The 26,085-nt window shown below is 38.5% G+C and overlaps 2 protein-coding genes across 3 annotated transcripts in view; both read left to right on the forward strand.

Annotated features, from left to right (window-relative positions):
- The window catches only part of apc (APC regulator of WNT signaling pathway), a 36,953-nt gene extending 14,989 nt beyond the window's left edge, over nucleotides 1-21,964 (forward strand). The window contains exons 1-15 of one of the 2 annotated variants that reach the window (XM_081355005.1): nucleotides 4,363-4,511; nucleotides 5,245-5,329; nucleotides 6,515-6,710; nucleotides 7,698-7,806; nucleotides 7,926-8,039; nucleotides 8,157-8,240; nucleotides 10,996-11,088; nucleotides 12,202-12,300; nucleotides 12,406-12,784; nucleotides 13,346-13,441; nucleotides 13,557-13,696; nucleotides 13,786-13,863; nucleotides 14,093-14,209; nucleotides 14,295-14,509; nucleotides 14,602-21,964. In XM_081355005.1, the coding sequence (XP_081211131.1) occupies nucleotides 6,517-6,710; nucleotides 7,698-7,806; nucleotides 7,926-8,039; nucleotides 8,157-8,240; nucleotides 10,996-11,088; nucleotides 12,202-12,300; nucleotides 12,406-12,784; nucleotides 13,346-13,441; nucleotides 13,557-13,696; nucleotides 13,786-13,863; nucleotides 14,093-14,209; nucleotides 14,295-14,509; nucleotides 14,602-20,971 (8,088 nt within the window). In that variant the 5' untranslated portion in view covers nucleotides 4,363-4,511; nucleotides 5,245-5,329; nucleotides 6,515-6,516 and the 3' untranslated portion in view covers nucleotides 20,972-21,964. Of the gene's footprint in view, nucleotides 1-4,362; nucleotides 4,512-5,244; nucleotides 5,330-6,514; nucleotides 6,711-7,697; nucleotides 7,807-7,925; nucleotides 8,040-8,156; nucleotides 8,241-10,995; nucleotides 11,089-12,201; nucleotides 12,301-12,405; nucleotides 12,785-13,345; nucleotides 13,442-13,556; nucleotides 13,697-13,785; nucleotides 13,864-14,092; nucleotides 14,210-14,294; nucleotides 14,510-14,601 lie in introns of those variants that run through there. The other variant, XM_081355004.1, reaches the window with a different exon arrangement.
- A 299-nt stretch (nucleotides 21,965-22,263) lies between these two features.
- On the forward strand, nucleotides 22,264-25,201 carry c3ar1 (C3a anaphylatoxin chemotactic receptor). Its single transcript, XM_081355012.1, has 2 exons — nucleotides 22,264-22,808; nucleotides 23,003-25,201. The coding sequence occupies exon 2, from the start codon at nucleotides 23,041-23,043 to the stop codon at nucleotides 24,097-24,099; it is 1,059 nt and encodes a 352-aa protein (XP_081211138.1). The 5' UTR covers nucleotides 22,264-22,808; nucleotides 23,003-23,040; the 3' UTR covers nucleotides 24,100-25,201.
- Nucleotides 25,202-26,085: the final 884 nt, after the last annotated feature.

Genomic DNA, 26,085 nt, shown 5'->3' on the forward strand with positions numbered 1-26,085 from the left:
ATACATATTTTTAAAATATTTTACAATATATTTTTATTTACTCCTACTACTAATAATAATAATTAATAATTAATAATAATTAATAATAATAATTTCTTAAACAACCATGTATGAAGAAACATCATGGCCATAATCCAGGATGACAATGTCAAGATTCATCAGGTTTAGATTGTGAAAGAATGGTTGTCAGAATTGTCAATACAAGATTTTGACCAAAAATGTATGCACCTCTTGATGGAAGTAGCATCACAACATTTATTCCCATCAAGAAGCGCATATATTTTTGGTCAAGATCTTGTATTGACAATTGACACCTCCAGCACATCCCAGAGACTCTCAATGAATTTAAGATCTGGACTCAGAGGAGACGATTCATGTGTGAAAATGATTCTTCATGATCCTCCCAACCATTCTTTCACAATCTGAGCCGGATGAATCTTGACATTGTCGTCCTGGAATATGGCCATGATGTGTCTCATACATGGCTGTTTAAAAGGAATGGTTCACTTAAAAATGAACATTCTGTCATTTACTCACCCTCAAGTTGTTTCAAACTGATATGAATTTCTTTCTTTTGCTGAACAAAAAAAGAAGATATTTTGAAGAATTTCGATATCCAAACAGTTGATGTACCTCATTGACTTCCATAGATTTTTTTCCCACTATGGATGTCATTGGGGTACATCAACTATCGTTCTCTTTCAGATTCATTTCTCCTCATAATGGTCCTGAATTATGACCCAAATCTTCCATTATTTCGTCACATTGATGTTTGAGGTTTTCTATGCAGCATGGCGTATAAATAAATTCGCTTTCTCTATGTGATGAGCTCAGCTAATAATGCTCATTTGTTCCTACATTAATGACTCAGAATGTTGTAATCTTCTAATGAAACATCTCTGGTGGATTTCCTGGACATAGTTTGCACCTTGCCCAGAAAAGGGCAGCGTTGCAGGGGAAAAATCTGCTTAGACATTGCCTTTTCTGTCCAGAGTTTGTTTTTTTCTTAATCTCTAAAGTATTAGTTAGGTCTAGATGTTGTGTTTGTGAGTGTATAATGTTCTCCAACCTTATTTTTAGGTTAGTTCTTACTTAGTAGTGATGCACCAAAATTTCAGCAACTGAAAATATTTAATTTTGGAGGGCCAAAATCATTGATCAAAATGGTGACGTTTAATTAGCGCTTCCCTGATTGCGTGTTTCGATTGTCAGTGGATAATCTACAACAGTCACATGTCAGCTGTGTGGACGTTAGCGTTGGGTTGACAATGTATATTTTTTTATCGTAAATGATCTTCATTTTGATGAACCAAAATGTTTTAGTCTATGCCCTTTTCAGCTGATTCATGAACAAAACTCCACTAAACATTATTTCAGCACGCCTACCATTCAATAATCACAATTGAATCTGATATGAAACAAAGTCTCAGCTTTTGTTAGTTATTCTAGTCAATGAGTCAGCCTAGTCAGCCTCAGACTGATTTGACTGAGACTCAATGGACCGTTGGCTGAACGTCTGATGCATATGGCACACTTTTCTGGAAACACTTCAGGAGATTCAAAGGCGCGATATGATTGGTTGAATACAGGATGTCTGGGAGACATGTCGCGTTATTTATCGATCTGCCTAGAAGAAACAAATACTGTGACGCCAAAACCCTTCGTGGAAGAAGAAAGAGTTGTTTCTTTCAATGAGCGCGTATCTGGATCAACTAAACGCTGGATTTTCAAAAGTATGGGAAGTTCACGGCTCTATTGTTTGTTATTGTAGGGACATCGACATTATATTGTCACGCCCCTAAACTTGACGCGGAACAAAACGAACTGTGATTGGTTGCTTTACATGTCAGTCAAACGTCCTCTTGGCCGGTCCTTGGCCAAGAAAAGCTGATAGTCAAGACCTTCTGCCGTCAGTCTGAAGCTCTGGCTACACGAGACTACCTTCACAGTGGCGTGACAGATCGCTGTAGCTACTCTTTACTACTAGTTATAGCACAAAACAAACGTGAAGGAACATCAGAAGGTGTGCTGAAAGAAACAGTACCGTACACTCTAAGAAAAAAAGGTACAAAAGCTGTCAATGGGACAGTACCCTTCAAAAAGGTTCTAAAATGTACCATTTAGGTACTAATATGTACACTTTTGGTACCAATATGTACCTTTGAGGGACTAATATGCACTCTTTAGGTACAAAAGTGTACCTTTTGAAAAGGTACCGCCACAGTGACAGCTTTTGTACCTTTTTTTTCTGAGAGTGTACCGTAATCGCTCAGTGTTTCACGTCAGTAAAACAGCTTGTAAACAATCAATGTCACATTACGTTTACCTCAGTAAAGCTAGAAAAAAAACCGAATAACTTTTGCTAAATATTTGCACTATATAACATATTCGTTTTATCATAGTCATATTTTTACTTAATAACCTGTTGTCTTTGTTAAATTATATTTATGTTTGTAATAACTTGCTTTCATGACAGATTTATTCAGTCACCGTTTAACTGTTTATATTTCAACAACAAATTAATAAATAATTTTTTTTATTACAAATAATAAATACAACATAAGTGTTGATTATTAAATAAAGTTGATTAATTAATTGATTAAACTTGTTATGGGAAATTTTTGGTGCATCAGTTCTTCATATTGGTTTCCACAAAGAACAGGATATGTTGATTGATATAATGTTGATATAATGTTGATTGAGAAGCTTATTGAATTGATAATTTCATTTATTGATGTCATGTTCTCAGCCTAAGCCTCAGTCTTTTTTAGAAGAGTAGCCTAGTTCATGGTTTAAATCTTGTTTGTCGTCAGTCGCCACGCTTGTTTTTTCCTGAGTGCATGCCATGTGTGTCATGTGATGTTTTCTTTCCACGTTTCAAGGACGTTCTACCTTTATCACTGGGAAAGCAAAGAGACCTTCCATCCGCCCACTCGAACCCGGTCCCCTCCTCTCACACTCGAACAATACCTCCCACCGCAGGCCCACGGGTCTCGTCTGACTCCAGGTCAGATGAAATGCATGCTAGATAGGAATCAGATATGCGAGTATTTCAGGCTCCCTGCAGATGGCTGCCTAGGAACATTGATTTCCATTACTGGGAGGATAGGATGACATTTTTAAAAGTGTTGTGTGCTTGCAGCTTCGCACATGAGTGGCTGTCTGACTCTAATATTGTACCAAGGGCATCTGCATCGCTGTAACCTGACTCCTTCGGACCTTGACTCTGGGAAGAGGAAAAACTAGGACTTCCATTATAGCCTCAGACGCATTAGGATATTGAAGTCAATTTGATTGTGGATTTGGCTGTTGAAAATGTTATTATAGCTGTAATCTACTCTCATAAAGGTTATTTTAGGATTTCAGCAAATCACTTTTGTAATATTAGCAAGTAGACCTTTAAAAAAATGTGAACTCTTAATGTGTTTAATTTGCATAGTTTTTTTGTATATTAGTCAAGCATCTAGCACAGTTACTATTGTTCATAGTAAGTGTTAATGATTTAAACATAGTGATCATTAATATTAAGTTTTATAATTTATATTTTAATTTATGAAATATTTTTGTTTTGTATTAGATATGTTTAATTTTGTTTTTAATTAAATTTTTTTAATTGTTTTATTGTAGTGTTTCCTTTTTAATTTTTAAATATATATAATTATATTTTATTATTTTATATTAGGCCTATATACGTTATATTGTTTATTATATATATTTTTAATTTGAAATATTTGTAATATATTATTTTTAATTTGATATTTTCATTAATTTAATTTTATATAATACGATTTTATATTATATTACCTTGTATTTTATATTTTGAAATTGTGTTGTATTTTAATGAAGATTATTTTTAAAAGACCAGAGACATTTCTTAAGAGCATAAATGGAGGCCATGTTGTCTTTAACCAGCGGAGTGAATGATGATGCTATCGTTTCATCCCTCTGACTCACAGTGCAGTAAAGGGGTCTGTAATCATATGACCTCCCCTATAATGAAGCTGTTGTTTCCTGAGACGGCTCAGTGTGACGTCATGCTCCCTAAGGAGAAAACACCCGAGTGACTCTCCTTAGACACAGAATAACCCCGTGTTGTTCTTTTCTACTGGATAAGGGATGATAAACAGCATGTTCATGTGTGACCTTTCCCTTCTGGACGCCTCTGGCCTTCTCCACGCGTCTCCATTGGGCTGTGGACATGGTGACCCCGGGCCGATTGGGAAGGGTGGTCCTGTGAGCTGAATGGGGAAGCATCTGTGCTCTTCATGAGGCTTTGGGTCTCCGGGATGGGATGAAGGAAGGGGGAGGTAGTCGCTTCCTGTAAGGCAGTCGCATTGTTTGGGCTTTTTTCGGCTTGCAAACACGCTGGAGAACTCGGAGTAATGGAACGAGCGTTGCAAAAGTCTCACGTTTGATATGGTTTGGGGCTGTACTGACATCATCAAGGGTTTGAGTTATGTTGACCGCAACCGTAAAGGAACATTGACCAAAACCTCAGCATATGTGCAGTGGTAAGTTCTACAAATAGCCTGGATGTTTTTCTTATACTTTACTGTTATTGTGTCAACAGACATGACTTGTTGCTGTTAATCAATAATTACTAGTGGTTGATCATCAATATAACTGCAGTATTTGTGCTCCAAACATAATTTAAGTGTCTTAAACATGCTACATAAACATAGCAATGGGTTTTGTATGAGCAAGCACACTTCTGTTTTCTTCTGAAAAAGTAAAAAGCTAGATTCTAGTAACTCAGAGTCATATAATCAGCAACATCTGCTACATTTGATTTGTAGTACGGCAAAATGTGGTGGTTTATGATGTGTAAAGCCTTGTCAAGCTGAAGTTTGGTTGAGCAGTGAACGCTAGCTGATTTTCAACACTGATTTTCCTGCCTAAATCAAAAACACTTAGCAGAAATCAAGGCCTTTCAGGCATTATCACGGCCAGATCACGCATGAACACGCCACTAAAGAAGTAGCAGGTGCATCTTTACAGCTTCAAAGCTGTTTATGTCTCTGACACGCACGTCTTCAAAGCACTTCAAAGCTCTTTGATGGAAGTTGTCTTCTCTTTATCAGGCCGCGGGCTGAAGAAGTCTTCTTAAGAAGAAGTCTTTTCTTGTGGTGGGAGATGGAAATATCTCGTGTTTTTTTTCTGGTACCTTCCGTGCATCATGTTGTTTTATCTGAAGATGGCTTCTAACACTCTACCACACACAGATAATGTCTGTTTCTCTTTCAGGAGGTTTTGAAACAGCTACAAGGAACTATTGTAGAGGACCCTAAAGACTCGCAAGGGCAGATTGAGTTTTTCGAAAGATTTAAAGGTGAGGGCAGTTGAATTATTCGGTGAACAATGCATATTTTAACATAAAAAACTCACTCTCAAGACATCACTGATAAATATGGTAAAAATGTTAACTGATAGATATCACCATACTTAACCATTTGATTAATCACAGTACATTAAAATAATTAAGTTAAGAAATGTAATGTTTAAATAATTGTTAACATGCATTAATTGACATACATTTCCAGAAATGAAATCTGAACATTGGATGGAGCCCGTTTTAAAATTCTTGTTTGATTTTGTTGATGTAGTTTTAAAGGCTTTTAAAGAGGAAATTTAGGAAATCTCTTTATATACCTCCAGAAATCAGAAAATACTGTCAACAGTCAGAAAAAGTGTGTTTAGGAATAAATCGGGCAAATGATATATGAACAAACCCCTGTGTAAAACCCTTCAGAATATAGATGGGAACAAAAGAGAAAAAAAAACATGGCCTTTAAAAATGTATTGTAATTGAAATCTACAGATGCAAATATATAAAATGCAATAAAATAAACACTTAGATGTGTATTCCACTCGTCTGAAAGACGAAAAAAAAAAAAAGGTTTTTGCCTGTATTGTCTTGCCTTAAGACATCATAGGTGCGTTTCCTAAGCAAACTTCCAAATAGTAACTAATTTTGGATAAACTATTCACCCAATTATTGTGTGTGCTGTGTATTTTTATGCTTGGCCAAATATTGTTGTTAGCTTAGCAACTAGGTAATATCAAACCCTATCAGAATCAAATGCTATTTGTGTGGTTGCTGCATATGTAGGCCGTTCCAAATCCGTCACTTGTGGTGTTTATTTCAGTTCGAATGCTGCCTTAGAGTCTTTCGTGAAGATAAAGATGTAAAAACTTCCCTTAATCTACCATATTTCCAGAATATACTTTTTTTAATCGTCTGAAACATGCTGCGACTTCTATTCCAAAGCAATTTATATAATGCAGTTAACATCAAGCATGCAAAATATTGCAATATGCACACATTTGGATTCGTGCCGAATGCGGATTACGTGTGCCCAAGTTTATTTGTATAGAGCATTTCCCACACTGCAGTGTTTTATTTCGAGGATGCAGCCTTCGAAATGACACGCATCTACTGTTAGGTGTGGCATTTTCTGGAAAATACGGTACGTGTGGCATCTTCATCATCATCATCTCCCATTCTGTCCTGCAGAAATGAGTCTCGACCCCAGCAGCTTCTCGGGCCCAGGCGTGAAGTTGAGGTCCAAGGCCTCTCTGCAGGGCTCCGGTTCGGGCCACTCGGCTGACAGCAGCCCCAGTCCCAGTCCCATGAGCTCCTTCCCCAGGAGAGGGGTGACTGGCGGGGGTCGAGACAGTGCCGGTTACCTGGAGGAGCTGGAGAAGGAACGGTGAGCGCTCACATGAACGGATCATTCTGTGCATTAGATGTTCATTTGACCGGTTAGATCCTTATTTAAGAATGTTAACTAAAGGTTTCTTCTAAAGCTCTTCTAGGGTTTTGCTACTGGATGAGATTTACATGGTAAACTGTGGTAATGATGGTACATTCCAGATAGCCAGCTTTGATTTCGAGAGAAGAAGTGTTTGAATATCAGAAGTTTATGTTCATTGCAAAATATTCTGATATATACACTATCGGTCAAATATTTGTGGTCAGTAAGTTTTTATTACAGACAAGTACAATGCAAAAGGTACAAGACATATACAAGGCATTGTGGTACAATTCAGAGGATTATGTAAAACAAAGAATAACAACAAAAATTGAAATATAAATGTAAAAAAATTATAATAATAAAATAATTATATTATTCAGCAAGGGTGCATTAAATTGATCAAAAGTGACAGTAAAGACATTTGTAATATTACAAAGATTTCTATTTCAAATAAATTCTCTATTCATCAAAGAATCCTGAAAAAGAAAAAATATCATGGTTTCCACAAAAATATGCAAAACTGTTGATAATAAGAAATGTTTCTTGAGCATCAAATCAGCATATAAGAGTGGTTTCTGAAGGATCATGTGACACTGAAGACTAGAAGTAGTAATGGTCACAGGAATAAATTAATTTTTTTAATATTTTTAAAGAAACCAATATTTTTTTATATTATAATAATTAACAAAATTACTGTTTTTGCAGATTTGGTGAGCAGAAGAGACTTCAAAAACATTTAAAAATTCTAAATATTTAAATTAATTGCTTTTGAAAATTGGCAATCAGTTTCTCTAAAGAGGAAATAAGTTGCAAGTTTGGAAATAAGTTTGACTTCTGGAACCTTACTGTCATTACATTTTGATCAATAACAGCTTGAATTTAGTGAGTCTAAAATTCAAATCAAATGTCGTTGTTTTCATGAGTGACTTTTCTTTCTATTAGGTCTTTGTTGATGGCAGAACTTGAGAAGGAAGAAAAGGAAAAAGACTGGTATTATGCCCAGTTACAAAACCTGACCAAAAGGATTGACAGTCTGCCACTGACTGAGAATGTATGTAAAAAGTATAAAAGCTACAATATTCAATGCAGTAGATATAATGCACATCATTACTTGCATGATTTTGGACCTTATATGATCTCTGTAGCTTCACACTTCTTCTGCTGTTGTAGTTTTCTCTCCAGACCGATATGACTCGCAGGCAACTGGAATACGAGGCCCGGCAGATTCGAGCCGCCATGGAGGAGCAACTGGGCACGTGTCAGGACATGGAGAAACGGGCACAGGTGGGCTGAAATGCAGAAACTGAAAGACTAAAATTGTTCATGAAACTAAAACAGGCTTCTAAATTCAGAGTATGAAACCAGCAGTTTGGTGATGAAGTTTCCATCATTTGTCTTCAGGGCCGCGTCGCTCGGATACAGCAGATAGAAAAAGACATGCTGAGGATTCGGACACGTTTACAGGCCCAGTCGGCCGACACAGAGGTACTTGATGATTCTGATGCCTATATTGCAGTCGTGCTTAGAAGGAAGAATTGAACGTTACACTTAGGATTTGTAGCAATTAGTTCAGCTCAGTGTTATGATCTTTATTTATGTCCACAAGACCAAGTGAAAGTCATTTTGTGAAGTCTTGTTTAAAGGGATAGTTCACTTTGAAATTTAATTTTGGTATGTTTTAGCTTACCTCAAGGGCATCCAAGATGTAGGTGTCTTTTTTCCCGCAGTAGTTTCAATTTTGATATTTTTAGGTCAAACCGTTCTTGTCTGCCAGTCTTATAATGCAGGTCTATAGTCACTGTCTCAAAGAGCATGCACAGAGTCAAAATTAAAACAATTCCCCATCGTCCAAATTAAACAATTCCCCATCGTAAGTACACATTGATGGCCTAAGACACGAAACGAGCGGTTTGTGTGAGAAAACGAACAGTATTTATGTAGTTTATACCTCTTGTAACACAGCCACGTCCAAGTGATCTGAGGGCGCGGGCGCTTCCTGCTGTGTGACGTGTGCGCAGACTAGTGCATAGATATATATACACTAGATGTCGTGTATATATCATACATGTCCAAGTGATCTCAGGGCGCGTGCTTGCAGACTGGTGCATAGATATATATACACTAGATGTCGCCTTGGCTACGGCAGTTCGAATGCAGTAGCCAAGGCGACATCTAGTGTATATATATCTATGCACCAGTCTGCGCGCGCCCTCAGATCACTTGGACGTGGCTGTGTTACAAGAGGTATAAACGATATAAATACTGTTCGTTTTCTCACACAAACCGCTCGTTTCGTGTCTTAGGCCATCAATGTGTACTTACGATGGGGAATTGTTTAATTTGGACGATGAGGAATTGTTTTAATTTGGACTCTGTGCTTGTGTTTTGAGACAGTGACCATCGACCTGCATTATATGACTGACAGACAAGAACGGTTTGACCTAAAAATATCAAAATTGAAACTACTGCGGAAAAAAGACACCTACATCTTGGATGCCCTTGAGGTAAGCTAAAACATACCAAAATTTAATTTCAAAGTGAACTATCCCTTTAACCATGTAAAGCCTGACATATGAAATAATAGTCTGAAAAATCTAATGTTTTAAATGGAACAGCTTATTGAAGCTTTACACAAAAAAATGTTTAAGAAAAAATCAAAAAGTGTGTTTTATGTTGAGTATCATATATGATACATCAGGCGTTTATGGCTCATATAGTTTGAGATAGTGAGAATATAGAGCTCATACTCTCAGACATTTTTTTATTATTTATAATCTTTTATTTAGTTGGTGCTGATGATATTTATTTGACAGAAAAGTCTAATAAAATTCTGATAGCTTGTAATGTAAATCAATGATATCTTCATAACAGTATAACAGACTACTTACATAAAATGCATATTCATATTATAGTTTAATGATCAAAGCTCTGTAGTTTCAAAACAACGCAGTGCAATACAACGCAATGATTGAGAGATGAAAAAAATAAATGTTCCTCAAAAGCCTAATGGATCATATTTGATACTCACAATTTAACATGCTTTTTATACAACATTATGTATGGATAATGATGTAAACCTAATTTGCCTTCAGTCCAGTAAGTGTTCATCTTGAAATATTACTAACAATATAAAAGTTAATCTTATGTTTACTTTATAAAAATCTGTAAAGATTTCACAGCAAAAGGACACGTGATCCACAAGCTGAAGATGGATGTTTTTACAAATATATTAAAAGGCTTTTAGTTGCTAAAAAAGTCTAAACTATCAATCAGATGACAGAAGGCATGTGGAAGATGAACAGGCTTTTCAACAAAGTTGATAATTTAGAGGACTTTGAAATAATAAATATATGATAAATTAGGCTTTATAAAGTTAATCATATTTTGACAGAATGGAAATTTTTGGTCAGATTGTGCAATCATTTGTTCCTCTTCACGTTTAATTCATTTTCTTTAGAAAGGCTGTATTTTCCATTTCAGCATGAGTGTTTTTTTTTTGTGCACGTTTCAATGTCTTATGTTCTGCTTTTAGAGCTTGTTCTGTAGCGAACGGAAATAGTGCACATAAAATGCTTCTGAGCATAAACGCATAAAAGTTTAATTGGATTTGCATGCTCTACTAATGTATCGTGCTCGGTGTGGCTGAGCGTTAAAAACAGTAGTGTCACCTAGGTTTAGGATGCACAGCTATGTTACATTTAGGCACATACATTTATGCATTTGGCAGATGCTTTTATCCAAAGCGTCTTACATTTCCAGTCAAAATATGAATTTCATGCTTTCCCTAGGATGATAGGAATTTCATGCCACAGGATGTCTATGTATATTATATAGTTAAATAGTGCACAAGTGGAAGTTTTTGTATGCATGCTCACTAACTTGCTCCGAGTTTGCACGTGATTTTCCCTTTTAAGTGGATAAATCCTATTGGACACTTCTGCTTTTCCTCCCCCTCTGTTGTTTCAATCCTGTTGGCTGAATGAGGAAGCAATGTAGGTCAGAAAGAGCCGGGTGCTCTTGCAGCTGCTGTCCTGTAGCTCAAGACTACTCCGCCTCGCTCTGTATCTCTATACGCTGATTTATCCCTACTTCACAGAGCTGATTACACAGGTTATCTGTCCCATGTTCCACCTGCCTTGACCAATGTCTTTTCCTTCACTGTTGCAGTGTGACTCACTCTGTAGGTGTCATTTACTCCTTTTAACATGCTGATTCCTCATCTTCCTCTTTGAATCATCAGGTCAAGCATGACCCTGTGACTCAGACTGAAGGGGCTCATGCATCAGGAGATGCTTCTGGTGGTGGTGGTGGTGGTAGTGCAGTATGCTCACAGGTAAGAACAGAATCTATTTGCAGTAGTCTCCCACTAAATTAGACTCATTTTGTTGATGGTCTCATGAACTGAAGTGTTTTCCGGTGGCCCTTTTTTCAGCCAGTGGGTGCCAAGGATTTCAGAACCTTTTTAAAAAGCCCTTTCAGTCTATGCCAAGAGCTTCGGTGTGCTTTGAATAGTAATGATTTGAATGCAGATGCTAATGGTTTTATTGTTCATCATAGAGACCTAGTTAGACTTTGAAATTCTAAGCAGAAACAGGAGGGGGTTTTGTATTTTACACTGTTTCACTTGCATTAAGCTTGTGTGGTATTTTTTGGACAGATGGTGTGAGCTGTATGTCACTGGATTAGGTGCAGGGATCGAGTTTAATACTAGAGCCATACATTGTTTACGAAGCACAGAGAATTGCCTCTATTTTGTGTTTGCAAATTGTATTTTATTTTTATGCATCTTCAGGTTTCAAGATTTTTATCTGTATGTATATACTTATGATAAAAAAAATAAATAATCCAATATAAAGCAAATTCAGTGATACAATAAAATGCTTTCCCTTAACTTGACATACAATATTCTGAGCACAAGAGGAAATTATAAAAAAAAATGCATTTGAGAAATATGTTATAAATATGAATTTAATTTTAAACATAATTTCATGAATGTAAATATACATTTATAAATGTAATAAATATACTTAATTATAATAAAATAAAAACTACTAATAAATATAATACTAATATATTTATATTTCAATTTCAATATCATTTAATTTATATATATAATATATTTTATAAATATATATATTTCATAAATGTACATTTCTAAATTTAAACTTAAATATATTTAAATTATATTTATTTAAATGTAGATTTCCTTTTAAATGTTCACATATTTACTAGTATTTTTGAAAAGGTCATGTTCATGATCTCTAAATGGCAATTTGACAGTTATTTACCAGTAAAGACTGTATGTGTGAAAGGGGGTAATGACATTTTGTAGGGTGTAATATCTACAGTGGAAAAATAAATGTAAACTTTTTGAAAGGTGTTTGATTGGGTTTTCTGAAGACCTGCAGGTTGTTTGAATCTGCCTTGTATTTATTTTGCCTGACAGGGCTCAAGTTCCCGGGTCGATCATGACACCGCCAGTGAGATGAGCAGTGCCGGGAGCTACTCTGTTCCACGCCGACTGACCAGCCATCTGGGCACTAAGGTTAACTTTTGCTAGATTTTAGAAGTTCTCAATGCTAAACAAATTTTTTTGACTATTAAAAAACATAATGTCAGCTTGCAGTGAATCAAGTCTGCATATGTTTAGGTGGAAATGGTGTACTCTCTGCTGTCCATGCTGGGGACCCATGATAAAGATGACATGTCTCGCACCCTCCTGGCCATGTCGAGCTCTCAGGACAGCTGCATTGCCATGCGCCAATCCGGGTGCCTGCCGCTGCTCATCCAGTTACTCCATGGCAACGACAAGGACTCTGTATTGCTTGGAAATTCTCGCGGCAGCAAAGAGGCCCGGGCGAGGGCCAGTGCCGCCCTGCATAACATTATCCATTCACAGCCCGATGACAAGCGTGGCCGGCGGGAGATCCGGGTGCTCCACCTGCTGGAGCAGATCCGAGCTTACTGCGAGACCTGTTGGGAGTGGCAGGAAAGCCATGAGCGCGGTGTGGACCAGGACAAGAACCCAAGTAAGATACATCTGCCATTGATATATGTAAGGTGTCAAGAATAGCACAGAGGGATGGGACATGGCATCCTCGTATCATCATTTTTAGTTTCAGTAACTGTGTGGATTAATAGAAGTGTTTTCTCATCAGTGGAATAATTAACAATTGATAACTTATATTACATTTTTACCCCCACTTTATATCAATTAATGAATACAGTATTTAATAGTTTCAGTTTTAGTCTTAATTTTAGTTAACAATAACAATTAACATGTATATACTGAAATATATTGCATTGCATTGAATCTGATGCATCTGCAATAGCCATAAAAATTTTTAAAAAAAAATTCAATCACTGTAATATGTGCCTATATCTGTCCTTAATTATATTGCAGCAGTAAATGCCATGCATTTTGATTTATTCCCATATACTACAAATATTTTATTAATTTATAAATGTGATTCATTTGAAATGCTCTGATGGGAAGGAGTTTAATAAATAACTCTTCTAAGTGGGTTGACATATCATTAATACATGTGGAGCCGTACAACCTCATTAATGTACTTTTGCCTTCACTGCAGTGCCTTCTCCAGTCGAGCATCAGATTTGCCCAGCGGTTTGTGTTCTCATGAAACTTTCATTTGATGAAGAGCACAGGCACGCGATGAATGAGCTTGGTAGGTTTTCCAAACGTATTGATTTATCCATAAAACTGTGACATCAATTAAATGCATCCTCCAGTCTTTTCTTGAGTAGACATTGACTAACTATTTCAATATACTGTTTATGCAGGTGGACTTCAGGCGATTGGGGAGCTCCTGCAGGTAGACTGTGAGATTTACGGTCTTACCAATGATCACTACAGTGTTACACTAAGACGATATGCTGGCATGGCTTTAACTAATCTTACTTTTGGAGATGTAGCTAACAAGGTGCGTTATTTCTCTTATCATTGTCTGTGTAGAATTCCATGTATGGTTTATTGCTGTATTTAATTTTTACATTCTTGTTTTGTCTACAGGCAACACTTTGCTCAATGAAAGGTTGTATGAGGGCCATGGTAGCTCAACTAAAGTCAGAGAGTGAGGACCTACAGCAGGTATAACTCTTTGGAAATACCATATTTTGTATGTGATGCATAGTTACATTATTCCTAAAAAGACAAAAAAATATCATAGTCATTTCATGATGCATGCAACTTTGAAGAAAGACATTAATGCAAAGCAATTGCGCTAAGAGATTTGTGCTAAGAGTTAAATATTACCATTTTATTTCAGTTGCCAAGGCAATATTTCCAGTTTGTATTAAGAGACTCTGTACTGCTTTAGGTAATTGCCAGTGTTTTGAGGAACCTCTCATGGCGAGCTGATGTGAACAGTAAGAAGATTTTACGAGAAGTCGGCAGTGTTAGGGCCCTGATGGAGTGTGCCTTAGAGGTTCAGAAGGTGAGTTTTCTCTGAAGCTCTTTGATAATTTCTGTAATCAGAATGCAGACGAGCCATTAAACTGTCTTTCATATAATTTCTACAGGAATCCACATTAAAAAGTGTCCTGAGTGCCCTTTGGAACTTATCAGCACATTGCACTGAAAACAAAGCTGATATCTGTAATGTTCCTGGAGCTTTGGCATTTTTAGTGAGCACTCTAACATACAGAAGCCAAACCAACACCCTTGCCATCATAGAAAGTGGTGGTGGCATCCTGAGAAATGTGTCAAGCCTCATCGCCACAAATGAGGAGCACAGGTAGAGTATGCTATATAAAAGCTGCATACGTTCACAGAAGTTTAATTAGTTTACATGGGAGCAAACCATTTTCTCTTTTTTGTTTATTTCAGGCAAATATTAAGGGAAAACAGCTGTCTTCAGACTCTTCTTCAGCACCTTAAATCACACAGTTTGACGATAGTGAGCAATGCCTGTGGAACACTGTGGAACCTCTCTGCTCGGAATGCAAAAGATCAGGAGGCATTATGGGACATGGGTGCAGTTAGCATGCTGAAGAACCTCATTCACTCCAAGCACAAGATGATAGCTATGGGAAGTGCAGCTGCTTTGAGAAACCTTATGGCAAATCGGCCTGCCAAGTATAAGGATGCAAACATAATGTCCCCTGGGTCCAGTCTGCCATCCCTGCATGTAAGAAAACAGAAAGCACTAATTGAAGAACTAGATGCACAACAACTATCTGAAACCTTTGATAACATTGACAACTTGAGCCCGAAAGCCTCCCATAGGGCCAAACCAAGACATAAGCATAATGTTTATGGCGATTATGATGGTGTCTGTCGATCAGATGGCTATAACCCCAATGGAGTCAGTGTTCGCTCACCTTATATGAACACCCCTGTGCTCTCAAGCCCATCCTCTCGAGACAACAGAGGAAATGTAGAAAGTGTCCGAGCCGAAAGGGACAGAAGTCTAGATCGAGAGCGAAGGGGATTCCATCCAGATCCTGAGGCTACCAAGAGAATGGTGCAGATTCCCACGACTGCAGCTCAAATTGCAGTGGGTATGGAGGAAGTGCAGAGCATGCACTTAAGTATGGATGATAGAACCGCAGGATCCACACCAGACCCTCATGTAGTCCAAGACGACATGATCCGGCGTCAAACTGCTGTTCATGGTCACCAAAACATGTACAACTACAGCAAAACTGACCCATCAGGCAGACGGTGCGCACTGCCCAAACTGGAGTCCACAGCTTCTAATGACAGTCTTAATAGTGTCAACAGCACCGATGGCTATGGAAAGAGAGGTCAAATGAAGCCCTCAGTGGATTCCTATTCAGAAGATGATGACGGCAAATGCTGTGTCTACAGAAAATATCCTGCGGACCTTGCCCATAAGATACACAATGCAAATCACATGGAGGATGACAATGGAGATCTTGACACACCTATTAACTACAGTTTGAAATATTCTGATGAGCAGCTAAACTCTGGTCGACAAAGCCCAAGCCAGAATGAAAGGTGGGCCAGGCCTAAGCTCCTTGATGATGAAATGAAACGGCCAGATCAGAAACCATCGAGATCGCAAAGCCCAGGATACCCCATGTACTCTGAAGGCAACAGTGAAGGAGAAGATAAACTAAAAAAGTACCAGCCCAGGTTTGTTCAACAGGACCTGCCTGGATTTAGATCAAGGGGCTCAACTGAACAAATCAACAGTGGGTCAAGTCATGGACTTAACAAAAAAATCTCTCAAACCATCTGCACTGTTGATGATTATGCCGACGACAAACCCACAAACTACAGCGAGCGCTATTCAGAGGAAGAGCAGCTTGATGAGCAAACTCCCAACTACAGCATGAAATACAATGAAAATCATCATGTAGAACAGCCTATTGATTACAGTTTGAAGTACTCTGATGCTTCTTCCAAGAAGGCCATGTTTAGTCATTCAAAGCCATCTTCTACCCAAAGTTCTGTCAAAGACCATTTAAGCCAAGATAACTCCTCCTCTGTGGCATCTTTAAAGCATCAGGGTAGGCAAAAGCAACTCCACCCTTTCTCTGCTCAAAGCAGATCTGGACCTACGAGAGCAGTTCAGAAGAACTCAACATGCAAGGCTCCCACAATAAATCAAGAAACAATACAGACGTATTGTGTGGAGGACACACCCATTTGTTTCTCACGTGGTAGCTCTTTATCGTCATTGTCTTCAGAGGAAGATGAAATGGAGAGCTGCAAGCGTAATGTCAATTCAGCCAACAACTACCCAACTCTACCTATATCAGAAAAAGAATCCACTAGTAACATTGCACCTGACCAACGCACATCTGAGAGCCAATCGGCAGTCCATTATGTACGCATCAAGCCTCCACGAAATCACTTAGGACATGGAGATGGTTCCAGGCATCACAAAACAGTGGAATTTTCATCAGGTGCTAAATCGCCATCCAAAAGTGGTGCCCAGACACCCAAAAGTCCTCCTGAACATTATGTGCAAGAGACTCCGCTTATGTTCAGCAGATGCACATCTGTCAGCTCCCTCGACAGTTTTGAAAGTCATTCCATAGCAAGTTCTGTACAGAGTGAGCCATGCAGTGGGATGGTCAGTGGGATTATCAGTCCGAGTGATTTGCCTGATAGCCCTGGGCAAACAATGCCTCCAAGTCGCAGCAAGACGCCACCACCTCCACCACCACGATCCACATCTGTAAAACAAAAAGTTACTGTGCCACCCCACTCAGAAAAACGTGATTTGGTTCCAAGACATGCAGTTGTAAGTGCTGCTGTACAGAAAGTGCAGGTTTTACCAGATAACGATACTCTTTTACATTTTGCAACCGAAAGCACTCCAGATGGTTTCTCTTGTGCTTCAAGCCTTAGTGCACTAAGTTTAGATGAACCCTTTATTCAGAAAGATGTTGAGCTGAAGATAATGCCCCCAGTTCATGAGGATGACCATAGCAATGAAGCAGAGCTTGAGACTGAAGACATCCAAGAGCCTAAAGTTCAAGAGAAACCACCATCAACATCTGAAGCCGGAAAAGACATCTTGGATGACTCGGATGATGATGATGATATAGAGATTCTAGAGGCTTGTATTAACTCCGCAATGCCAACAAAATCATCAAGAAAACCCAAAAAACAATCGCCCTCAAGCACCTCAAGACTACCACCACCTGTGGCTCGTAAACCAAGTCAACTCCCTGTTTATAAATTGTTGCCACCACAAAACAGAGGACAACAGCAGAAACATGTAGCTCTCACACACGGTGAGGACATGCCCCGGATATACTGTGTTGAGGGAACACCCATTAACTTTTCCACAGCAACATCTCTCAGTGACCTCACAATTGATTCACCCCCAAATGAGTTGGCTGGTATTGAAAGTTCAGCTCCCCATGCAGAAGCACCTGGTCAAAGACGAGACACTCTGCCAGAGGGGAAAAGTGCAGAAGCTAAAGATACAGGTTTATCACCTCCCATGCAGTCTGCTTTTGCTGAGAACGAAGGGGACGATATTCTTGCGGAGTGTATCAATTCAGCAATGCCCAAAGGCAAAATTCACAAGCCGTTTAGAGTGCAGAAGATGCCTGATCAGGCTCCGCATCCATCTACCGCCACTGGCAATCTAGTTCAGCAGGACCTGGAAAAGAAAAAGCCAACTTCTCCTGTAAAACCTATGCCACAAAGCAATGAGTACAGAGCAAGGATGCTCAAACGGCCAGAAGCTCCTAATAGCTTGTCAGAAGCAGCATCATATCCAGATAAAAACAAAGAAACCAAAAAGCAGGAGCCCAAAGTAGTCGCAAGAGAGTTTGCCGATAAGCCTGCTAATGCTGAGGAGAGAACACGTCCTGGGTTTGCCTTTGATTCTCCGCATCATTACACACCAATTGAGGGCACACCTTATTGCTTCTCTCGCAATGATTCACTGAGTTCACTTGACTTTGAGGATGACGATCTTGACTTGTCTAAGGAAAAAGCTGAGCTACGAAAAGATAAAGAGCAAAGAAAATTCCCCCCTTTGAAGTGCAGTGTAGAACAGCCAGTAAACACCAACAGAGTATCAGCATTTCAGACGGCTCCAACAAAACCCATTCAAAAACCAGTAAGTTTTCAACAAGCACCCAAAGAAAATACAGTTGCAGTGTGCGACGAGAAGCAAAAGTTTTCGATTGAAGACACACCTGTATGTTTTTCAAGAAACTCATCACTTAGCTCACTAAGCGACATTGACCAAGAAAACAACAACAAAGATTGTTCGCACAAAGATGATGCAACTCAGATGGAAGTACCTAGGCCTCAAGCCTCTGGTTATGCGCCAAAGGCCTTTCACGTGGAGGACACCCCTGTGTGCTTCTCTAGAAATAGTTCCCTTAGCTCTCTCAGTATTGATTCTGAAGATGACCTTCTCCAAGAATGCATCAGCTCTGCAATGCCAAAGAAAAAGAAACAGCCACCAAGAAGTAAGGCAGAGGAACAAGGGGGTAAGGAAGAAAAGAGCTTATTGGCAGATGGTATTTTAGCAGAAGAACCGGATCTTATATTAGATCTCACAGACACACATAGCCCTATTTCAGAGCAAGCCTTATCACCAGACTCTGAATCATTTGATTGGAAAGCCATTCAAGAGGGTGCCAATTCTATAGTTAGCAGTCTACATCAGGCTGCAGCGAGTCTCTCCAGACAAGGTTCTTCTGATTCAGACTCTATTCTCTCTCTCAAGTCGGGCATCTCTATTGGATCACCTTTCCACCTTCCTTTAAATCAAGATGACAATAAGCCTGCTACAAATAAAGGGCCAAGAATACTAAAACCTGGTGAAAAAACCACTTTAGAGATCAAAAAGAAAGAGGAAGAATCTGTTAAGGGTCTGAAAGGAGGAAAGAAAGTGTATAAAAGTTTAATCACAGGAAAGCCTAGACCAAGCCTAGAAAGCGTGTCCTCTCAGCACAGACAAGCTCAAGCTCCTGTGATCTCCAGAGGGAGGACAATGATTCATGTTCCTGGTGTGAGGAGCAGCTCTCCTAGCACCAGTCCAGTACCCAAAAAAAACCCTCCGCGTGGCCAAATGTCAAAACCACCATCCCAAGCATCTGGTCCTGGAAACTCTCCAAGAACCATTAAAGTCGCAGCAAATTCTGAGCCTAGTCCTGCCAGGGACTCACCATCTTCTCAAGGAGGGTCAAGTAAAGCTTCTTCTCGATCTGGGTCTAGGGATTCTACACCTTCTAGACCAGTTCAGCAATCTCTAACAAGGCCCATGCAGTCTCCCGGTCGTGCCTCAGTTTCACCTGGTAGGAATGGTTTGGGCCCATCTAACAAATTATCTCAACTGCCTCGCACTGCTTCCCCCAGTGCTGCTTCAACAAAATCTTCGGGATCCGGACGCATGGCTTACACTTCTCCAGGGAGGCAACTGGGCCTGCAAACACCAGCAAAGCAGAGTGGTTTGCAGAGAAGTACCAGTGGAATTCCTAGAAGTGAATCTGCCTCAAAAAGTCTAAACCAGTGTGGAAACACAGGCCCTTCAAAGAAGGCAGAGTTGTCCAGAATGTCATCCACAAAGTCAAGTGGGAGTGAGTCTGACCGGTCCGAGAAGCCTGGACTTGTTCGGCAGTCAACATTTATCAAAGAAGCCCCTAGTCCAACACTAAAAAGAAAGTTAGAGGAGTCTGCATCTTTTGAGTCCTTGTCTCCTTCGTCTCCAAGCCAGTCACAGACTCCAGTATCTAGTCCATCCTTACCAGATATGTCACTTAGTCTACCTTACCAGGGAAGTGGTTGGAGAAAGTCCCCTCAGGATCAGAACTCTGCAGAGAATGGTGATAGCAAGTCACTCCGAAGGCATGACATCTCCCGATCTCATTCAGAAAGCCCTTCCAGGCTCCCAATCAACAGGACGGGGACATGGAAAAGGGAGCACAGCAAACATTCATCTTCTCTCCCAAGAGTAGGCACTTGGAAAAGAACTGGCAGCAGCTCTTCCATTCTCTCTGCTTCATCTGAGTCCAGTGAAAAGGGGAGAAGCGAGGATGAGCGGCAACCTGCTAATCCACCTCAAAAATCAGGTAAAGAGGGGGGCCTGGAACGCAAAGGAACATGGAGGAAAATGAAAGAGAGTGGAACCTCATATGCACCTTCTATGACATTAGACTTACCAGATTCAACTGATGATGCTGCTCATTCAATGGGTGCTGCTATGTCCAAGACAGAAGATGTCTGGGTGAGAATTGAAGACTGCCCCATAAACAATCCAAGGTCTAGTAAATCACCCACAGCAAACACACCTCCTGTTATTGACAGCCAGTCAAGCAAAGGGCTTCCTTGTGACAGGGACTTAAGTGAATCACACTCAAAACAGCCACTAGCAAGTGAGAATGCACCTGTGGCCCACCTGGGTTCAGAAACGAATCTGAATTTACTCAGGAGTAGCGAGTCTCTTGATAAAAAAGTCACTGACATCAAACCTGCACCAAGTAATCCAAACATTGGCACAGAGGTCCATGAATTCCCAGTTGCTGAACGCACACCATTTAGCTCAACTAACTCTAGCAAACACAGCTCCCCTAGTGGTGCCGTGGCTGCTAGAGTAAGTCCTTTTAATTACACACCAAGCCCTAGAAAGAGTAGTGCTGACAGCACAACTCCTAGACCATCTCAGATCCCAACACCTATTACAAGCAATGCAAAAAAAAGAGACACTAAAGGAGACACGACTGAAAGTGGGTCTTACATTGTCACCTCTGTGTAAGTTTGGAGTTACTCATAGACCTTTATGATGACAGCCAGAGCAAACTTATTATAGACTTGTTTATAATTTGCATTGTGATCTTTTTTGTGGAGACAAAATGCCACTTTCTTAGAACTTCTTGTTATTGCACCCTGTGTTAGGCAACCTATTCTGCTGTTTGATTGCTGTTTAAGCTAAAGTTGGTTTCAAATCCATAGAAACCGCAGTAGGGAGACACCTGAGAGTAAAAATGTTTGACAATTTGTACTGTACAGATTTGATTATGTATATATTTAATTTAACCGCACATCAGGATCCTGTATTTAGCTTGAATTGACAAGAATTACGGCTAATTGTGGAATATTTGGGATGCTCTTAAGCTTCTGGTGGAATTCAATACTATTGCATTTGATTTTTTTTTTTTTTTTAAACAAACTGTTAACCTGTATTAATTCAAATGTTAAACTCATTCTCACTGTTGCATATTGTATGTTACATAATGGATTTTCTCCTTGCATGAACCGATTCAGTGGTATAGTATTTCCTATAAAGATAAACATTTCTGTGGACATATGACCTGTACTGATAGCTGTAGTGTAACATTTTACACTTTTGTGTGTGCGCTTTTGACAGCAAGAAATAACTCTCAAAACTGTTGAATGATGATGTTGACGGTTGACATAGATTATATGAAAAACATAGTTCCATTGCTCTGCTGTTTGTGTATAGTTGTTGCCAGATGAGGTGGGTGTATTTTCAATGAAAGACTGAAAATTAAATTATTTCTGGAGGTTTTGGTGTTGGTACCTTTTTAAAAGCTCATTTGCTTTCCCTTTTATTTAGTAATTAAGCACATAATTAGGTTCAACTGTTTTGCCAAAACCACGGTGTAAATAATCACTTTTTATTTTAGTTTTTTTTATTTGTATTTTTCTCATGCAATAAAGTGGGCAGATCAATGTTTACAAAATATTTCCAATAAAAATTAAATTACACAATAAACTGTATCATTTTTGTGACTATGTCTTGATTGTTTATTCCAGACTTTTAATGAGTTTAAGGATCTGTTAATCTGGAAAAATGTTTTTTTTTTTTTTTTACTCCTTTTAAAAGTTTCTTTGTTCCCAGTTTAAATAAGTAATCTCAATGAATTGTGTGTTATTACTTTTTGGGGTGCTCTGTTATGTTTTATAAGGAAAAAGAGAAAAAAAGAAAACTATCTAAATTTAGTCAGAATTTAAAACTCATGGGTCATTTAATGTAAGCCAACTCATCCAATTTGGTAAAGCAAACAAATATCTAAATACCTTCCTGATTCACATGTAGTCAGCTCTCGGGAATGCATTACTCACTAACAGTCATGCTGATTGTAATCAGCCATTATTTTGTAAATGGATTCAACATTATGATGCTATTGCCATATAGTACGAGTTTAATTATATCTTGTGTACTAAGAAACTGCTGTTTATTTGGGGGGTGTCTGGTGGTTAAAGCCTTTTTTACATATAGCAGCAAATAACGTCCGGACATGATGCCGCTTTTTCAGTTTAACAAGTTGTCTCTATCCACAGCTGTACTCTACTTCTCTAATCGTGGTTTTGTTTTACCACTCTTTAAACGAGGAAACCAAAATTGTGAAACGTTGAGTTAGACTGTGTTTGTGCCGCAAGATCAACATTCTAGAAAGAATAATGAAAATCATATTGTCTGTTAAATAAGAAATGTATTCATGCCATTAGCACAAGAATTCTTCTGTAGTCCTTTCATCAAACGACTTCCCTCCATTTCCTGTGGTTCCGCCTTAAAGTGGCGGTGAAAGGGGGAAAGAATCACTAGCAAGTACAGAGCGGCTGGTGAGGTGAGTACACTTTTGTAAGGCTATAATATCTGATTGGCATAACATATAAACTTTATTGTTTAATAAAACTGAATATTGTTGCCTGAGTCAAATTGCTTGGTACTTTCCTCATTTGTAAGTCGTTTTTGGATAAAAGCATCTGCTAAATGAATAAATTGATTAAATGTTTGACTGATAATATGTGATATTTACAGGAAAACAGAGCACTTTGGACTGCATCAACTAAAGCAAAATGAACCAAATTTTTGCTGATGATTTTGAATATTACATCAACTATACAAACTCAAGTGGATATGAAAGTGAAGATGATAATCTGTGGAGCAATAATGAAAGCGAGACAAACCAAATGTCTCCAGAGGTGAGCAATTCAATTAGGGCGATTTCTCTGGTCGTCTACAGCCTGACGTTTCTCCTTGGCGTTCCCGGGAACATCTTTGTTGTGTACATTGCTGGAATGAAGATGAAGAGGACCGTTAATACAATATGGTTTCTCAATCTAGCCACTGCCGACCTCCTGTGCTGCCTTTCCATACCGTTCAGTATGGCGGAGATCCTTCTTGATCATCACTGGCCGTATGGATCCGTCATGTGCAAGATTCTCCCCTCTGTTATAGTCATTAACATGTTTGCCAGTGTTTTCACCTTGAACTTGATTAGTCTAGATAGGTTCACCCAGGTGATCACACCGGTTTGGGCTCAAAATCATCGCAACTTGTTTCTTGCACGGCTGTCCTGTGTAGTGGCCTGGGTTCTGGCTTTGGTGCTCAGCTTGCCCTTTATGATATCAAGACAAACTTTCACTGATGTGTATTTTAACGTCACACTTTGCACATTTCATGCTGATGAAGAAGGTGACACTACAGCATCTGGAAAGTTGAGCATCATCAGATTTGTGTTTGGCTTTTTGATACCGCTCATATGCATCACATCATGCTATGGAGTCATCGCACGCAAGTTAGGCAGGAGTCAATTTCAATCTGGCCGAGCGTTTCGCATCATGTTGGCTGTTATCGTGGCGTTTTTTCTGTGCTGGCTGCCGTATCACACGGTGGACTTGATAATCATGTACGGAGAGGAATCAAATGCCTTGGTGACTAAGGCAGTGGATCCACTGGCCATCTCTTTGGCGTACATCAACAGCTGCCTGAACCCCATCCTCTATGTTTTCATGGGGCAGGATTTTAAGAACAAAGTTAAACTTTCACTAAGACGTGTTTTTGAAAGGGCTTTCTCTGAGGAGGGAACGCAAATATCACGATCCACCCAATCACAACAAATGCACTCAGTGTAGTGATGATATAAACTTGTTAGATATTAGAGTTTCTATGCCAAATCTTATGCACTTTCAAACAAGACGCTTTCCACTTGCTTTGATGTTTTGTATCTAATGCAATTACATATACATTGTTGAGTGTGAATTGATGTCTTTTTTTTTTTTTTTTTTTTTGGTTAGATATTTTTGCATTATTCTCAGAATCATTTTCTTGACCGAATACTCCTATGAAGTATCTTGACAAAAACATTTTGCCTTTGTTATTTCTCTTTTTAAAATGAAACTTAAAGATATGCAAAACATCACAAGAGGCTTATTATAGCACTTCATAGGAAGTGTCAACTTTTTTCTTTTCAGGAAGTTATGAAACTGTTATTTAGTGCATCTAAAACATCTGCAATGAAACGGATATGAAAGAGAAGGAATATTATTTTATGTTACAATGAGGTTTTGATATTCTTAGCAATGCTCAGTTTTTGTTGCACTGTTTTTATCTTTATTTCTATGAAGTAACAGGGTTTTTGTTGAACAGGCTTATCATGACAGTAGCTTGCAATCTGCAATCCTGATGCTGTTATAAGGTCAAGGTCAAGATCATGTTAACTTCATTAGCTGATACAGCTGCACACTTGTCTTGATTAAACATGTACATGAATATTCTGTCATAAATGGAAAGTTCTAGTGTCAGCATATGCAGTATATACTGTTAATAATAATAATGCTATACGTTGATGTAACATAAGTCGAGATTACTTTATATCACATTGTCTTTAATCATTTTATATGCCACATAACATTTTTGCATTATCATCTCTAAAAGATATTAGTAAACAGTGTGTTTAAGATAGAATTACTGTTTTATGATCTTTAAACATTCAAACTGTTTTTCTTATTTATTTATTTGAACAAAAAGATTATGCAGTGTTATATTTTGGCTGTATGGAATACATTTGATTGGTCAATTGTGTCATTCTTTGGCCAAATATTTAGCAAATGAGGCTAAACTGTAGGCTATCGTTGTTGCAAATGATTTCCTAGTCTTTCAGTTTCATGTCTCTCTATCCACTCTACGCTCTGTTTTCTTCCCACATAGCCTAATAAAACCATTTAAACCCAAATCAATATTTCAAGTCATTCAATTTCTTTTATTTATAAATAGCTTTGTATTGGGGTCCTGATCATCCTTTTGGAATTTACTTTGTGAAAATAACAGATTGACTGTACCTTGTCATGATTTGCACAAATAATAGGCCTACTTTACTTGGATGCCTGATGTAGTTTCCTCTACAATCCGCACCAGAAATTGATGCTTTTATTTTTTATTTATTGATTGATTTTTGTATTATTAAATGCCAATCATTTTACAAATAATAAACATAACAATAGTCCAACACACAGTATAACAATATTGAACAAAAACAAAAAATATCTGACAAGAAATAGTAAAAGAAAATATACAGTATAAAAAATAATATTTGGATTATTACCTGCTCTATATATCATATAAAGTTGACATATAATCGTTTGTTCCCCCCTTCCAATTGAACTGTAGTTAACCCCAGCTCTTAGGTTAGCCTACTTAATTTAATGTTAAGTCATTTATATATAGCCTATTTTCTTTCGTCAAGCATAATATGTCACAAATGCCTCACCTCAGGACAGCAGGGAATGGCGCGAATTTCTGAGGTGAGGCACTTATGCTTAAAGTCGGCATGAAACGGAAGTTGAGATTGTAATTTTTTCCTTGTTGTGACGCATATCCGAGTGAAACGGCTTCTGAAATTAGAAAAAAATGTAGGGCGGGGATTGATTTCGTCCTTCGGGAATTGATTGGATCGTTGGAGGTTTGGCGTTGCAAACAAAATCGAGGCAGATTTGAATGTCAGTTTACGTTCAGTTGTGGAGGATTTCTCTCCACCAGACTCCCCACCGTTACCCTCCCCTTCCATTTTTTATTTTATTTTATTATTCCCGCGAACCAAGATGAGTCAAGTCAAGTTATCA

The sequence above is a fragment of the Scardinius erythrophthalmus genome (assembly GCF_964197995.2).
Source record: "Scardinius erythrophthalmus genome assembly, chromosome: 23".
Classification (NCBI taxonomy): Eukaryota; Metazoa; Chordata; class Actinopteri; order Cypriniformes; family Leuciscidae; genus Scardinius; species Scardinius erythrophthalmus.

Coding starts and splice junctions, on each gene's coding strand:
- c3ar1 (XM_081355012.1), top strand. CDS start 23,041: ATGAACCAAATTTTTGCTGATGATTTTGAATATTACATCAACTATACA.